The 16649-nt window shown below is 36.9% G+C and overlaps 1 protein-coding gene across 6 annotated transcripts in view; it reads right to left on the minus strand.

The window, feature by feature from the left end:
* IFT88 (intraflagellar transport 88) overlaps positions 1-16649 on the minus strand; it is a 129816-nt gene that overhangs the window by 101630 nt on the left and 11537 nt on the right. For 4 of the 6 annotated variants that reach the window (XM_029936988.1, XM_029936991.1, XM_029936992.1 and 1 more), the window contains 4 exons: positions 3513-3569; positions 2358-2411; positions 1657-1720; positions 850-919 (listed from right to left, as the gene is read on the minus strand). In XM_029936988.1, coding sequence (XP_029792848.1) covers positions 850-919; positions 1657-1720; positions 2358-2411; positions 3513-3569 — 245 coding nt within the window. The remainder of the gene's footprint in view (positions 1-849; positions 920-1656; positions 1721-2357; positions 2412-3512; positions 3570-16649) is intronic. The other 2 variants (XM_029936993.1, XM_029936989.1) reach the window with 1 other exon arrangement.

A 16649-nucleotide genomic window follows, 5' to 3' on the forward strand; every position in this document is an offset into this window, starting at 1 on the left:
CCCTGGCATCGTGACCTGAGCCAAAGTCAAGAGTGGGATGCTCACCTGACTGAGCCACCCAGGCACCCTTGCCCTCCCTTTTCTTCAGGAGCAACCCCAATATCCTCTAAGTTCCTCCAGAGCCAAAGAGCCTGACCTTTAGAACTCCAGGCTTTATGCCTCAGTGGTTACAAGAACTCACCAAATTCAGGTCTTCTCAACTTCCAAACCAATTGTTACGGGAATTTGTTTTCTCTGTGTGCTAGTTTGTCTCTCGCCCTTCTCTGCAACCATGACTCCCTCCCTACCACAGCAGCTATGGTCCATTTTTCTTCTAAGCCATGTCTCCGTATTTCCTATCTTCTTCAATGTGGCCTCTTCTCTACCTTTAGTTGTGGCGTTTGTTCTAGCAGCCTTCAGGTCAATTTCTGGGATACTTAGGATGATTTGATAGATATTTATTTGTATTTGTGGAATGAGGTGAGTCTATTTCCCTCCCTACTTTGTTTCTTAAATTCCATATGAGTGAAATCACATGATATTTATCTTTTTCTGACAGATTTCTTTCACTTAGCAATACACTCTCTAACTCCATCCCTGTCATTGGCAATGACAAGATTTCATTCTTTTTATGCCTGAGTAATAATCCATTGTATGTATATATGTATATACACCACATCTTCTTTATCCATTCATTGATCAATGGACACTTAGACTGCTTCCATATCTTGGCTATTAAAAACAACGCTGTTATAAACATAGGGGTACTTCTGACAAGAACTTTTAAATTAACTGAGAATTATGTATTTAGAATATAAAAATTAAAATTATGTAACAAAAAATAAAACAACAGCATAAGAATTTACATACCTATCTTCATTTTTGGCTTCCAAAGGAGGAGCAGGGCCCCTTGACTGACCAAGGGGATCAAATGCAGAGCCTGAGACACAATTCAAGAGTTCATATTGAACTTGTGACACAGCACAATTGAAGAAAACACAGAAACTTGCACAAGTTATTTAATTTACCTATTTATTAAATGTTTTAAATTATCTATTTATTAAACGGCCAGGACATTTATTATGCCTATAAAAATATTTTATATATCAAGAGATTGGTAAGATTTTTTACATACATAAAACTATGTAAATAAAATGTGAAAACAGAAAAGAATGAACTCTGTCAGTGCTCTCTTCTCCCCTACAGTATTCTAACCTATTATGAACTCTAAATTATCAGTCATGTGTGTAATGACCTACTAGCGGGTTTTTAATTTTGTTGGTATAACATACATTAATTTTTTATCATAATTTCATTTTTAAATTATGAGTAACTTACATCTTTAAACACTATTTTCACCTACAATTTTTAAACTGAGCTCTAACTTATATAAAATAATTTGTACTTTTAGTTTTTTTAAAAATTTAAAAATTCCACATATTTTTAATGTACAATTCAGTACATTTTAACAAATCACACGCCAGCATAACCACTATTCCAATTAAGATGCAGAACATTTTCATTATCCCTTTCCTTTCTTAATGGTGCCTAAAATAATGACATACCTTATAACCAATGGTATGTTAGGTTTAACTAAAATGGTTATAACATTTGCACATAGAAAATAACAAAGTGAAAACATCTGAAAAGATTATCAGAAGAAACAATGTAACAAACCTCTTAAAGCTGCTTTGGTAAAACCAGCTGCTCTCACTGCTGTCATTGGTCTAGTAACTCCATCCTTGAAAGAAAAACAATCATTTAAAAAGTATTCTTAAATAAGATTTACCTTTTATTTGTAGTTCTGCACACAACACATACATTAATGTAGTCCTAATTTTTAACAGATTTTTAAATCGTATCTGCTTATTCCTTACCTCTGCCTACTCATATATCAGTCCTATCTCTACTTTCCCTTTTGCCTATAAAATTTCAATTCCTTGCTTTAACTGGGCTTACTCCTAGTTTGAAAAGAAAAACTCAAGGATTTTTATGTAGGATCTTATATAAGTTATATAGGTTATTAGCTGGCTACTCCACTACTTTTGTTGGTCTCCTATATGCTTATGAGAGAAACTTCAGGAACTGTTGTAAGTGATAGCATAGGAAAAATGGAACTCAGAGTTACCACACAAGCAAACTATCAATCCTATGTCCACTCCCCAATGAGATTTCTTTTGAGACCTAAGTAAGTCTAAAGAGATTTTACCTCCAAAGATTTTGAATAGCCCAACCTTTAGCCCATAACTTAAAGAACCAGGGTTATTATGGGAGAAATACATCCTTTAACATTTTTAAATAACATAGTAAAAAAAGTTGGTAATAACATTCTAAGTCACAAGAGAGGCCCAAAATAAACAACCACATGAGAGAGATACCTGAATTGCCCCTGTCATTGGTCTTCCCATCGATGATGCCAGGGATGTCTTCGACTAGTAAACAGAAAACTAAATTAAAATGGTTCCAAAAAACATCTACATTTAATTTTATAAAAACCAAGTTATAAAAATTTTCTTCATAACTTGTTCTCTTCATTCTATTGGCAAGCAGACCTAATTTTTCCCATTTATAACCTGAGGGTATAAAATTAAACAACAGAACCGTAAAACTCAGCTTGGAACACTGCTCCACCACACTGGTCTGCACACTGTGTGTGGCTCCTGCACTACAAATGCAGAGTTCAGTAACTGCAATAGGGACTCTCTGACCTGCAAAGCCAAATTGCCTGGCTCTTCACAGAAAATATGTGCAGTCTCCTGTTCTGAAATACTACCGAAAAATCAAATTTATGAGTAAAACATGCTTAGGCTGATTAATAAAAGCATGTTTCATTTGATGCAGTTACATTATGTATATGACTACTCTCCTCATCCATCTAAAGGAACAGTATAAAGTCAAGTTCCCTGGACCTCTAGGTACTAAAACCATTTTTCTCACCATTAAGAAATATTACACTAAGGACTAGGAAATGCTATTCCACCTAATTTTTCCATTTTTCTCCCATTCCCTTTTTATTTCATGTATGCTAACATCCAAATTTGGGAAATACCTAAAAATTTTCCTTTATGAATTTTTATATAGTATCTTTCCTCTGAAGATCTCAAATAAAAGCAAGACCCAAATACATGTCTCTAAAGTTTTTCTCAAATTTTATTTTTTCATGTATTAATTGATAGGTTTTAAAAAATTATAAACATCATTACACTTATATAATATTTAACTCCACATAAAATATGAATGGAATACACAAAACTTGATAATATTACACAGAAAATGAAAGGAAGTCAATCAATAAACATAAGTTTTCAAAGAGAAAATGGTAATAAAATATTTTCTGATAAACTTATAATCAAAATGACTAGAATAGTAAAAGCTATTTCTCGAATTAGACTTTCATAATGTTTGTAACTATCCCAAATGGAAAATATACCTGGGTCATGGACTGAAAGATAGCCAAAATTCTTTAGAACTGACTAAAGTCAACTTATGGATGAGAAAAAGCACCTTAATATTTTTAGCTTAAGAAGACCTACCCCATATCCAGTAGCTATGGGTCTAGTAACTGCTGTGCTTGGTATTTTAGCAGTTATCTTGGGGAGGAAAAAAGACATAATTAATGGAATTCAGAGTAAGCTACACAATTGAAAACTAAAAAAGCAATGGGAAATACAGACTCATCAATAGAGAAGTGTTATATAATATTTAGGATAACTTCCCTTCAATTAGCTTAAATATTAAGGGGCCCAGGTATTTTAAAGTATTAAGAAGGACACTTATTCTAGAATTCATTTTAAACGAGAAAGGGGACTTTAGAATGACCTGAGATACCAACGAGAAATATTAGTATTCCTGGTTGTATCTATCATTCATCATGCATACTTATTACTGCCAGCCACCAGGCCTAGCAAAATACACATGAGAATCTGGGTTTGATTCTCTGCTCTCCTACTACCAGCTGTTTTTGCTTTTATCTTTATGAACCTAAATTTTACCTTTGAAATAAAGATACCCTGATCATTAATTATACTTGGGATCAAACAGGACCACGTAGGTGGAAATATTCTATGCATGTTAGTTGTTAAGCGTATTTGTTTGAAGTATTTGATTAACACATCATTAGTAGAAGAGCTCTACTTCTGGCTATGATGGACTGCTGTTTTAAACAACTTTCCCAATAAGAACAACTGAAAAAGTGGGTGACAAAAATATTTTTAGGAAAAATCAATTTGAATGTATTAGAAAACCAAGAAGGCAGTGAGAAATTACAAGGTCCCAAGATAAGAAAAAGGGAAGGTTTGAGAGGTTCTCCTGCATTTGAGCCTTTTCTTCTCCAAGAGGCATGGCTGAGAAGCTGAACACAGCTCTCTACAGACTTACAGTCTGAAGAGAGAAAACACTGGAGCCCTGGTAATCCTCCAGTTTTAGACTGTGACCTCAAAAAGCTACAGTCTACAACAGAAAAGTAAATGCGAAATATACTGGCCCTCCTAAACACTGAAGTCCAATTTAGAATCCTCTCAAACTTAATTGGATTAGGGTGAGCCAGGACTCCTAGTTCTTCTATGGCATAAGCAAAAGTAAATTCTTTAATGAAAGATAAGACCATCTAGAGGTGTGCTATGCAACAGAACTTTTCTACAGTGATGAAAATGTTCTCTATCTGCCCTGTCTGATAAGACAGCTATTAGCCACTTGTGGCTGGTGAGCATTTGAAATGTGTTTGGTGTAATAAGGATCTGAATTATTATTTTAAATTAAAATAATTATTTTTAAATAATTTAGATGTAAATAGCCACATGTAGCCAGTAGCTACCATATTGGACAGCTCAGACATACAGCCTTGAATTATCTGAAATTTTTCATTTACACTGCCTGGCACTGTATCAAAAACAACCAACCAAGGAGCCTCGTTGGCTGAGTCAGTAGACTCAAGGTTGTGAGTTTGAGCCCTGTGTTAGATACAGAGATGACTTAAAAATAGAATCTTAAAAACAACAACAGAAAACAACCAGACTTATAGGAGGCAAGGCTATCTAACCAAAAGCCAAGAGAACAAAAGAACAGAAACTCAGAAAAGGATACATATAATGGAAATGTCAGATACAGATTTTAACATAACTATGCTTCTTAATATATCAATGAATTAAAAGACAAGACACAATTTCAGCAGAGAACTGGAAACTATAAAAAAAAGAACAGAAATTACAGAACTGAAAAAATGCTGAAAATGTAAAATTCTGGCATTGTCCAGGAAGTAGTAAAATACTAAGTTATACTAGACTTTAAGAATTTAAAGATAAGTAATGTGATCTTTAGGAAAACACTAAAAGAATGGTTAAAGAATGTAAACTCCCAAGATAACATCTGGGGGAAATGGAACAATAAAAAACAAACAAAAGAAAGCAAGAAATGAGAGAAAATGATACATAAAAGAGGCAAGAAAAAACAAAAAGCAAATACTAAGACAATAAATTAAAACCAAATGAGTAATTTCATTAAATACAAATGGACTAAATACTTCATTAAAAGATTAAGATTCTCAGACTGCATTTCAAAAACAAAACTGTTACATTCTGCTAATGAGAAATACATCTTAAATACATGGATGGAAAAGTTGGAAGCAAAGAGATGGGAAAGGCATATATTACAAACACTAGACAAAAGAAAGCTTGAGTAGCCATATCAATATAGTAATATCTGACAAAATAGACAAACAGCATTTCAAAAACAATAAAAGTCAGGGCACCTGGGTGGCTCAGTCAGTTAAACATCCGACTTCGGCTCAGGTCATGATCTCATGGTTTGTGGATTCAAGCCCTACATTGGGCTCTGTGCTGACAGCTCAGAGCCTGGAGCCTGCTTCAGATTCTGAGTCTCCCCCTCTCTCTACCCCTCCCCTGCTCGTACACTGTCTTTCTCTCTCTCTCACTCTCTCTCTCAAAAATAAACATTAAAAAAAATAAAAGTCTCAATTTACACTGAAAATATAGTAATTCTATATATTTTTTCTCCAAATAAATAAAGCAAAACCCTAAAAAAAGAAATAAATCCACATAGTGTAAATTTTAACATCTTTCTAATAGAACAAGTAACCTCAACCCAAAAAGTCAGTAAAAATACAGAACTCAAACAAAATCATTAGCAAACTTCATCTGACAGATCTTAGAAAACATTGAAAAGAAAGGATATGGGTCTCAGCAATTTTTTCCATGAGAACAAACTGAAGGAAAGAGATGATTATTCTTTTAACCAGTTAATTATGACTAAATCCATATTCTTATTTTCTATTTTTAGCATAAAATTCATCTCTTCAGATAGAGTGGATTTGACACTGTCTCTTCCTTTATTTGCCTTATACCCTCATCTGCAATACCTTTCCTCCCATATCTTAAAGTCAGTCTTAACTGTGCATACCATTTAATATTCAACTGTAAATTTAAATTCTAAGCATCCTTGTCTGATTGTCCCTACTAGTGACAAATAATCTCTTTGTGGTCTCATAGCAATTTGCATTTTTTTTTTTTACAATACTTATTACATTATGCTTTGAACATATGTATCCATTTTATTTCCCTTCCTAACATTATAAAGTCCTTTGGAACTGGCTAGAATTTTATCCCATGAGTAAGCTAGTACCTTTCACACAGAAGTTATGCAATTTTCCTGTTTAACATAATAAGTAGAATGTGATGGAAATACCATTCAATAGGAGGCCAAAAGATTTAAGCTCTACCTCAGTTATGGAGAGTTGTAAGACTCTGGCCTCTCTAGGCTTCAGTTTTCTCATCTATAAAATAAGAATCTCTAAAGTCACTTTTAAACATCACTGAAAGGGCAGCATGGTAAAATTATCACCTGATGCCTGATACCTGAAATCTTTAAACTGAAGAAAATGTTTGCTTATTTACTAAATCATGGAATAAAGACTTACGAAGCAGCTACAGTAGGCAAAGAAAAGAACACTGTATAAGACAGTCAATCTCTTCAAAAAACTTACAGTCTAGTCATTAGCTTACTAAAAGAATTCAACATATGATTTTTCTTTCCATGATGAAGGTAACCTTAAGATTAAAACACTGATGGTGAAAGGTGTAGTCAAGAATTAATTTTATCCAAAGAGAGGTCTGGCTTTACTCTTGGCTACTGGGGGTGACCTCTAAGCCCTTGGAATATCCTGCCTGATATGTATGTCTTTGCCTAGGGGTCAGAAAACGGAATAATGTGATTTATGATAGGAGCTCTGGGACAACATAATATCAGTTTTAACTTCCAGAGGTATCAGTCGAAATTTCCAGAAGGGGCTGGAGATTAAAACATCAGCCATGCAAACAATATGTGATAGAGTTCCAGTAAAAACCTCAGATACCAAAGTCGTGAGTGGTCTTCCCTAGTCGGCAATATTCCTCCATAAGTACTGTCATCCCACACGGTGGCCAGGAGGAGTTAATGCCATGCAGGATTCCACAGGAAAACGATGACCAGATGTTTTATGTTTAGATGCCCCCCTGCACACCAGATTCTGTCCTATATGTCTCTTCCTTTGCAGATTTTAACTGTATCCTTTCCCTGTAATAAGTCATGAATATAATGGCCTTCAGTGAGTTCTGTGAGCCCTTTCAAAGAACGATTGAACCTGAGGTGGTTTTGGGAATCCCCTAAACTTGCAGTTGGTATCAGAAGTGAGAATAGTCTGGGGATGCCTGGGTGCCTCAATCAGTTAAGCATTTGACTATTGATTTCAGCTCAGGTCATGATTTCACAGTTCATGAGATCAAGCCATGTGTCCGGCTCCATGCTGACAGCATGACACCTGCTTGGGATTCTCTCCCACTCTCTCGGCCTCTTCCCTGCTTGCAGGTTCTCTCTCTCTCTCTCTCAAAATAAATGAATAAACTTTAAAAAATAAAAAAGAAGTGAGAATTGTCTTGTAGAGTACACAGTCCTCTGTGTCTCTAAACTGTATAGTTAGCTAAACTCATTGCAGGGAGTCATACTAAATTCACTTTACATAGATGTGATGGGAAAGCTACTCACAAGATAATTTCCACTGTAAGTTGCTTAATACCAATCACTTATTTTTGCTAAATAATACACATGGCAGGGAGGAAAGAGAGAAAGTAACAAAGGGAAGATGAAGCAAAAAGACACTTCATTTATCTAAAGCAGAGGAGTTGCTATATATCAGAGTTTCTCAACTCTGGCACCACTGATCTTTCACCACGTAATTTTTATTGGGTGGGGTAGATACCCCGTGAAATACATGATGTTTCACAGTATCTCTGGCTGCTACTCATTAGATGCCAGTGGCATTCACCCATGATGTGACAACCAAAAATATCTCCAGGCCAAATGTCCATTGGGACAGTTGTAGAGGATTGAGATCCATTGCTATATAGTAGTGAGCAAGTGGGGAAAAGTAGTTAAAAAAAAAAAAGGAATATTAGACATAGAACTTTAGGGATAGAACTTTCTGTTCTTTGCTATTTTACTTAGTGCCAACCTTGTTTATTTTCAACTACAAAAAAAGCTTGACAGATTTCATGCACTGCAGAAAGCAGATGCCTATGCTTTGCATGACACATACAGAAATTTTAGTAATACTACTGAAAAAACTCACTTTAGCAATTCATGCATTGGGAAAACATTAACTAACAGAAGGGCATTAATCCAAGGGAGGAGTAATTTGTAAATTAAGCCCCAGCATTTTGGAAGATCAATGTTTATGTAACTTTAAAAATTACAAAGGCAAATATTTTTAGACAATGAGTATTTTAGGTAAATACATTCCAATGCCTTATATAACTAATAATATTTATATTCTCAAGAGTATAAAGAAACTTTTTTATCTAAAATACTTTAAAATTCACTTATTGGATATACTGAAAGCTACAAAACATTGCAGGAATAAATTAAAGAAGACACAAATAAAAAATGTCATCCCAGGGCGCCTGGGTGGCTCAGTCGGTTAGGCGTCCGACTTCAGCTCAGGTCATGATCTCAAATTTTGTGGCTTCAAGCCATGCATCAGGCTCTGTGCTGACAGCTAGCTCAGAGCCTGGAGCCTGCTTCCAATTCTGTGTCTCCCTTTCTCTATGATCCTCCCCTGCTCATGCTGTGTCTCTCTCTCTGTCTCAAAAATAAATAATAAACGTTAAAAAAAAGTGTCATCCCATGTTGAAGGACTAGAAAACTTAATATTGTTATGATGTCAACACTACTCAAAACAATCCAAAGATTCAGTGCAACTGCTACCAAAATATAAATGTCAATGTTTTAAGAAATAGAGAAATTAACCCGGAAAATTTGATTACAAAGCTACTATATGTAAAGAGTGTGGTACTGGCATAAACACAGACAAAAAACCCAATGGGATAGAATAGAAAGTGCAGGAAAAACCCTCCTCTATATGGTCAAGATCTTCCACAAGGGTGCAAAGACCACATACTGGGAAAAGGTCAGTCTCTCCAACAAATGGCGCTGGGAAAGCTGGATTATCTACCTCCAAAAGAATGAAATTAGAGCCTAATCTTATACCAACACACAAAAAACTAATTCAGGGGCGCCTGGGTGGCTCAGTCGGTTAGGCCTCCGACTTTAGCTCAGGTCAGATCTCACATTCGTGGGTTCAAGCCCCGCGTCAGGTTCTGTGCTGACAGCTAGCTCAGAGCCTGGAGCCTGCTTCCGGTTCTGTGTCTCCTTCTCTCTCTGCCCCTCCCCCTCTCATGCTCTGTCTCTGTGTCAAAAATAAATAAAACATTAAAAATAAAATAAAATATTTCAAAAAAAAACCCTAATTCATAAAGGATTAAAAGCCTAAGCATAAAACCTAAAACTATAAAACTCCTAGAAAGCATAGCAGAAAAGTTTCATGAGATGGGACAGAGCAATGGTTTCTTGGAATTGATGCCCAAAGCACAGGCAACAAAAGTAAAGATATAGAACTGGGGCTACACCAAACTTAAAAACTTTTGTGCCTCAAAGGACATAATCAACAGAACAAAAAGGCAAACTACAAAATGGGAGACAACATGCAAATCATATAGCTGGTAAGAGGTAAATATCCAGATTATACAAAACTCAACAGCAAGAAAATCTTATAGCCCAGTTAAACAATGGGCAAGGACTTGAACAGACATTTCCTCAAAGATGATATACAAATGGCCAACAAGCCTACAACAAGAAACCCAATATCACTAATCATCAAAGAAATGCAAATCAAAATCAAGAATCATTGCATACCCATTAAAACTGCTACTATCACAACAATAGAGAGCATTAGTGGGGATGCAGAGAAAGTGGAACCCTGTTACTATTAGTAGGATTGTAAAATGGTGTAATTGCTATGGAAACAGTATGGAGGGTCCTCAAAAAATTCAAAATGGAATTACCCTGGAATACAGCAATCCTACTTCTGGGTATACATCCAAAGAACTGAAAAAGGGTCTCATAGAGGCATTTGCATACCTATGTTCACAGCAGCACTATTCATAAGCACCAAGAGGCAGGAGCACCCCAAGTGTTCATGGAACACAATATGATACACATACGTAGGATTATTAGCCTTAAAAAGGAAGGAAATCCTGTCACATCCTACAACACAGATGAACCTTGAAGACATTATGCTAAGTGAACTAAGCCAGTCACAAAAAAGACAAAGACTGCATCATTCCACCTATATGAGGTACCTAAAGTAGTTAATTCATAAAGGCAAAAGGTAAAAAGATAGCTATACAGGCTGGAGGGAGAATGCAGAGTTTTGTTTAATTGGTACAGAGTTTCAGTTTGGGAAGATAAAAAATTCCTGGAGATCTGTTCCACGAGAATGAGAAGGTATTTAACATACTGAACCATGCATTTAAATATGGTTACAATGAGGAGGCATTAGGGAAGATGGTGGCAGAGTAGGAGGACCCTAGGCTCATCTTGTCCCACAAACACAAGGTAATTGTCAAATCATCCTAAATACTCTAGAAATTGACCTGAAAACTAGCAGAACAAGCTCCACAACTAAAGGTAGAGAAGAGGCCACATCAATGAAGGTAGAAGTGGGGAGATGTCGTTTGGGGGAGAACCGGATAGAGGATGGAGATGGATCCGTGGATCCCGGCCAGATAGCACAGTGAAGGCAGAGAAGGGTGAGAAGGGAGGCTGACCCGCAGCGGAGTGCACGGAAAGCCTGGAAAGCAAGAAGGGCCTTCGTGTCTCCGGGCAGCAGCAGGGCTTAACGCGCGGAGGTGTTAAAAGAGTAGGCAGGCGTGGCTAGGGCAGCGCCAGGAGGGCACAGCCGGGAGGGCACTGCGCTGTTCCCGGAGAGAAGGCAGGGCAGTGTGTGGACACGAGGCGCGGAGACCTGATGTGGTGAGTGCCTGGGGCGCACAGTGGGGAGGTCATTCTGTAGTCACCTCAGAGTGCGTTCCAGAGAGACAGTGCTCACAGAAACCCTTCTGGGAACAAAGAAACTGGCTGCTGCCATCACCCTCCCTACACCTTTGGCAAAACCTAAAGCCGCCTGCAGGGCACAAACACTGGCTACTTAACTTTCCTACACTAAGCCTCGCCCCCCACGTTCCTAGAAAATTGCACTTCGTAATCGGGCTGTGTAAGCTGCGTGGCACAGACCCCTCCCTCCCATAAGACAGGCCCAAACCCGGGCGGCCAGCACTCCCTGGTGTGCCTGGTGTTCCAACCAGAGAGGCGTGTGTGTTTAATAACTATAATTTAATTTAATCCTTACAGTTCTCACTCAAATTTAAAACAGGCACAAGGGCCAACAGTGCCATTTTTTTTTATGAGGGTATGAGTGCCACCAAAAAGGTAAGAAATGTGACCAAACTTAGAGTTGGTAAGCCAGGTAAGTCTCTGTTCTCCTGACCCCCAGCCCAGCATTCTTGCCATTATACCAGCCCTTATCCTTAGCAGTTCTACTCTGATTTTTTAATTGAGGTATAATTGACATGTAACATTATATATTTCAAATGTACAACATGACAATTCCATATTTGTATATACTGATAACTACCATCAGTCTGGTTAGCATTCCTCACCAAACATAGTCACAATACATTTTTTTCTTCTGATGAGACCTTTTAAAATCTAGAACAATATTAATTTTAAAGATTAGGTTTGGTTGCAAGTGATAGGAAAACCAAAAAACCAGTGCCTTACACAAGACAGGACTTTGCCACCCTCAGAACCTGCCTTTCCCAGGTGACTGCTCAGGCTCCAGTCCTGCTCCACAGTCCAGCTCACAATAAGGGAGGTCAGGGACAGGACACATTTTTCCCCTGTAAGGACATTTCCTAGAAATCATACAGGACACGTTTGCTAAATTCCATTGGCCAGAATTTAATGACCTGAACTTAGTTAGCTTCAAGGGAGGCTAGAAATAACCAGGGAGTTTTGCAGAATCTCGATTCCAGTGCAATAGTGACAGGTCTCACTTAACAAAGAGAGCAGAGCACACCTTGCTAAAACTGGCAACATTCAGGCCAGGGACCAAAACCTGCCCTCAGCAGGCAAAGCCACCCTCTGCAGATGACTGATGTGAAGGATAAAGCAGCCAGCACATAACAGGAAGTGCACACAGCACACGCTGTAGACACTTCTAGAAGTGCTAGGGCCTGGGGAACAAGGGAAGCTACACAGCAAGGACCTCTTCTTCATAAGGCTTCATAAGGCTATTACCTTCAAACACAGGAGACATCACTGACTGTCCTCCACACAGACACAGAGACTCAGACTAAATAAAGAAACAGAGGAATTAATCTCGAATTCCTGGCCATGGCCATTGATCTAAGCAAAAGAGATTTAATATGCCTGACAGCAAATTTAAGGCAATTATCATAATGATACTCAACTGGGCCTCAGAAAAGAGTTGAAGAAATGAATGAAACCCTTAACACAAGATAAAAAATTACACAACAGATATAGAAGGCACAATAAATGAGGGGCACCTGGGAGGCTCAGTTGGTGACACGTCTGACTTCGGCTCAGGTCATGATCTTGCCATCTCAGGTCAGATCGGATCAGATCTGGGTCAGATTCTGAAGCCTCCTTTAGATTCTGTATCTCCCTCTCTTTCTGCCCACGCCCCACTCACACGGTCTCTCTTTTTCTCCTCTCTCTCAAAAATAAACAAACATTTAAAAAAAATTTTTTAAGGTACAATAAGTGAAATGATAAACACATTTGATAGAAGTAACAGCAGACTGGAAGAAGCACCAAAAATAAATTAATGACCTAGAACACAAAGTAGTGGAAAGTAATCAAGCCAAACTAAAGAGATAAAGAAGAAAGATGCAAAACAATAATAGACTTAGGGAACTCAGTGACTCTGTTAAACATAATAACATTTATATTATAGGAGTCCCAGAGGAAGAAGAAAGAAAAGGGGGGCAGAAATTTTATTGGAAAAAATAAAGCAGAAAGCTTTTCTAATTGGGGAAAGGAACCAGATATCCAGATCCGGGAGGCACAGAAAAACCCCTTCAATGAATGTGTCATGGAGGGGGGGCTCTTGTGGCGAAGAGCACTGGGTGTTATATGGAAACCAACTGGGTAAGAAATTATTTAATTAAAAAAAAAGAAAACTCCCTTCAAAACTGACAAAAGCTGACCCACACCAAGACACACTGTAATTAAAATGGCAAATATAGGGGCGCCTGGGTGGCTCAGTCAGTTAAGCCTCTGACTTCGGCTCAGGTCAGACCTCACGTTCGTGGGTTCGAGCCCCGCGTCAGGCTCTATGCTGACAGCTAGCTCAGAGCCTGGAGCCTGCTTCCAGTTCTGTGTCTCCTTCTCTCTCTGCCCCTCCCCTCTCATGCTCTGTCTCTCTCTGTATCAAAAATAAAATAAAACATTAAAAAAAAATTTTTTTAAAGGCAAATATAGTGATAAAGAAAAAATATTAAAGGCCGCAAGATAATGAAGACAGTAACTTAACAAGGGAAAACCAATCAGGCTAGCTAGAGATTTTTCAGCAGACACTTTCCAAGCCAGAAGGGAGTGGCATGATATAGTCAAAATGCTGGATGGGAAAAATCTGCAGCCAAGAATAGTCTATCCAGCAAGGCTATCATTCAAATAAAGAGTTTCCCAGACAAACAAAATTGAAGGAGTTCATGACCACTAAACCAGCCCAGCAGGAAATACCAAAAAGTCCTCTTTGAGTGGAAAAGAAAGACAAAAAGCAACAGAAAGAAATCAGAAAACACAAAAGCAGTAAAAATGAATATTTCTACAAAAAAATCAAAGAACCTACAAAATAAAAGGATATAAAATATGAACCATATACTACTTAAAATATGTAAAGGGAAGAAGTAAAGAACGGATTCAAACCCAAATGATCAGCAACTTAATTAGACTGCTATATGCAGAAGTTATATACAAACCTAATAGTTAAAAGGAATAAGAGAAGGAAATCCCAATATATCACTAAAGAACACTAGCAAGCCAGAAAGAGAGGAAGATAAGAAAGGATCAGAGAAAATCTCAGAAACAATCACAAAACAATAAGAGGGCAGTAGGTACATATCTATCAAGAATTACTTTTATTTGACTGAATACTCCAGTCAAAAGACACAAGGTGTCAGAATGGATTAAAAAAGAAAAAAAGACCCATCTATATGCTGCCTAAAGCCACCAGCAAATTGAAAGTGAGGTGATGAAGAAACAGCTATCCTGCAAATGATGTCAAAAGAAAGCCAGAGTAATAATCCTCATATCAGATAAACAAGACTTTAAAACAAAGACTGTAAAAAAGACAAAGAAGGACACTATATAATAACAAAGGGGACAATCTAAAAGAAGATATAACAATTGTAACTGTTCATGCACCCAACATGTTAGGACCCAAATCCATAAAATAATAACAAAATGAAGGAACTCATCAGTAATAATATAATAATATTAAGGGACTTTACATAAATGGGTAGATTATATAAACAGAAAACTAACAAGGAAACAATGGCTTTGAATGACAGATGAGGACAGATGGATTTAACAGATACATTCAGAACATTCCATCCTAAACAGTAGAATACACATTCTTTTCAAGTGCACACAGAACATTCTCCAAAACAGATCACATATTAGGCCACAAAACAGGTCTCAACCAATTTAAGAAGACTTAAGTGTACCATGCATCTTTTCTGACCACAACTCTATAAAACTAGAAGTCAAACACAAGATAAATCTGGAAAGACCACAAATACCTGGAGGCTACATGAACAAAGAATGGATCAACCAGGCCATAAAAGAAGAAATAAAAAAGTACATGGAAACAAATGAAATGGAAACACAAGGGTCCCAAACCTTTGGGTTGTAGCAAAAGCAGTTCTAAGGGGGAAGTATACAGCAATACAGGTATACCTCAAGAAGCAAAAAAAAATCAAGTAAACAATCTAACCTTATACCTAAAGGAGCCAGGAAAAGTACAAAGAATAAACCAACAGAAGGAAAGAATAATAAAGATCAGAATGGAAACAAATGATATAGAAAGTGAAAAGAAATAGATCAGATCAATGAAACTATAGCCAGGTTTATAAAAAAAAAACAAAAAAAAGAAGAGAAAGGACTCAAATCAATAAAATCACAAATGAGAGAGAAGTAACAACCAACACCACAGAAATACAATTATATGAGAATATTATGAAAAGCTATTGGTCAATAAATTAGGCAATCTAAAAGAAATGGATAAATTCTAGAAACATGTAATTTACAAAAACTGAAATAGTAAGAAATAGAAAATTTGAATAGACTATCAACAAATAGCCAAAAAATTAAAGCAGTAATCAAAAAACTCCCGAGAAACAAAACTCCAGGACTAGATGCAAATATCCATTCATTCATGCCATTCATTCATAGGCAAATTCTACCAAATATTTAAAGCTCAAACTATTCCAAAAAATAGAACCAGAAGGATAAACTTCCAAATTCATTCTATGAGGTCCACATCATCCTGATATCAAAACCAGATCTTTATCTAACACTAAAAGAGAGAACTACAGGGGTGCCTGAGTTAAGCATCCAACTTCAGCTCAGATCATGACCTCACGGTTCATGAGTTCAAGCCCCACATCAGGCTCTGTGCTGACATTCAGAGCCTGGAGCCTGCTTCGGATTGTATGTCTCCCTCTCTCTGCCCCTCCCTGGCTCACACACTCTTTAAAAAATAAACAAACATTTCAAAAGATAATTAAATAAATAAATAAATAAATAAGAGAACTATAAGCCAATATGCCTGATGAACATAGATGCAAAAGTACTCAATAAAATAGGAGTAAACTGAATACAATAATATATTTTAAAAAACCATCCATGACAATCAAGTGGGATTTATTCCTGGGTTGCATGCGTAGTTCAATATTTGCAAGTCAGTCAACATGATACGTCACAGTAATAAGATAAAGGATAAAAACCAGAGGATCATTTCAATAGATGCAGAAAAAGAATTTGACAAAGTACAACATTCATTCATGATAAAAGCCCTCAACAAAGTAGGTTTAGAGGCAACATACCTCAACATAATAAGGTCATATATAAATGTAAAACCCACAGCTAACATCATCCTAAATGAGTGAAAACGGAGAGCTTTTTCTCTACATTAGGAATAAGACAGGGGTGTCCTCTCTCACCACTTTTATTTAACATAGTACTGGAAATCCTAGCCA

The sequence above is a fragment of the Suricata suricatta genome, chromosome 4 (genome assembly GCF_006229205.1).
Source record: "Suricata suricatta isolate VVHF042 chromosome 4, meerkat_22Aug2017_6uvM2_HiC, whole genome shotgun sequence".
NCBI classification, from domain to species: Eukaryota; Metazoa; Chordata; class Mammalia; order Carnivora; family Herpestidae; genus Suricata; species Suricata suricatta.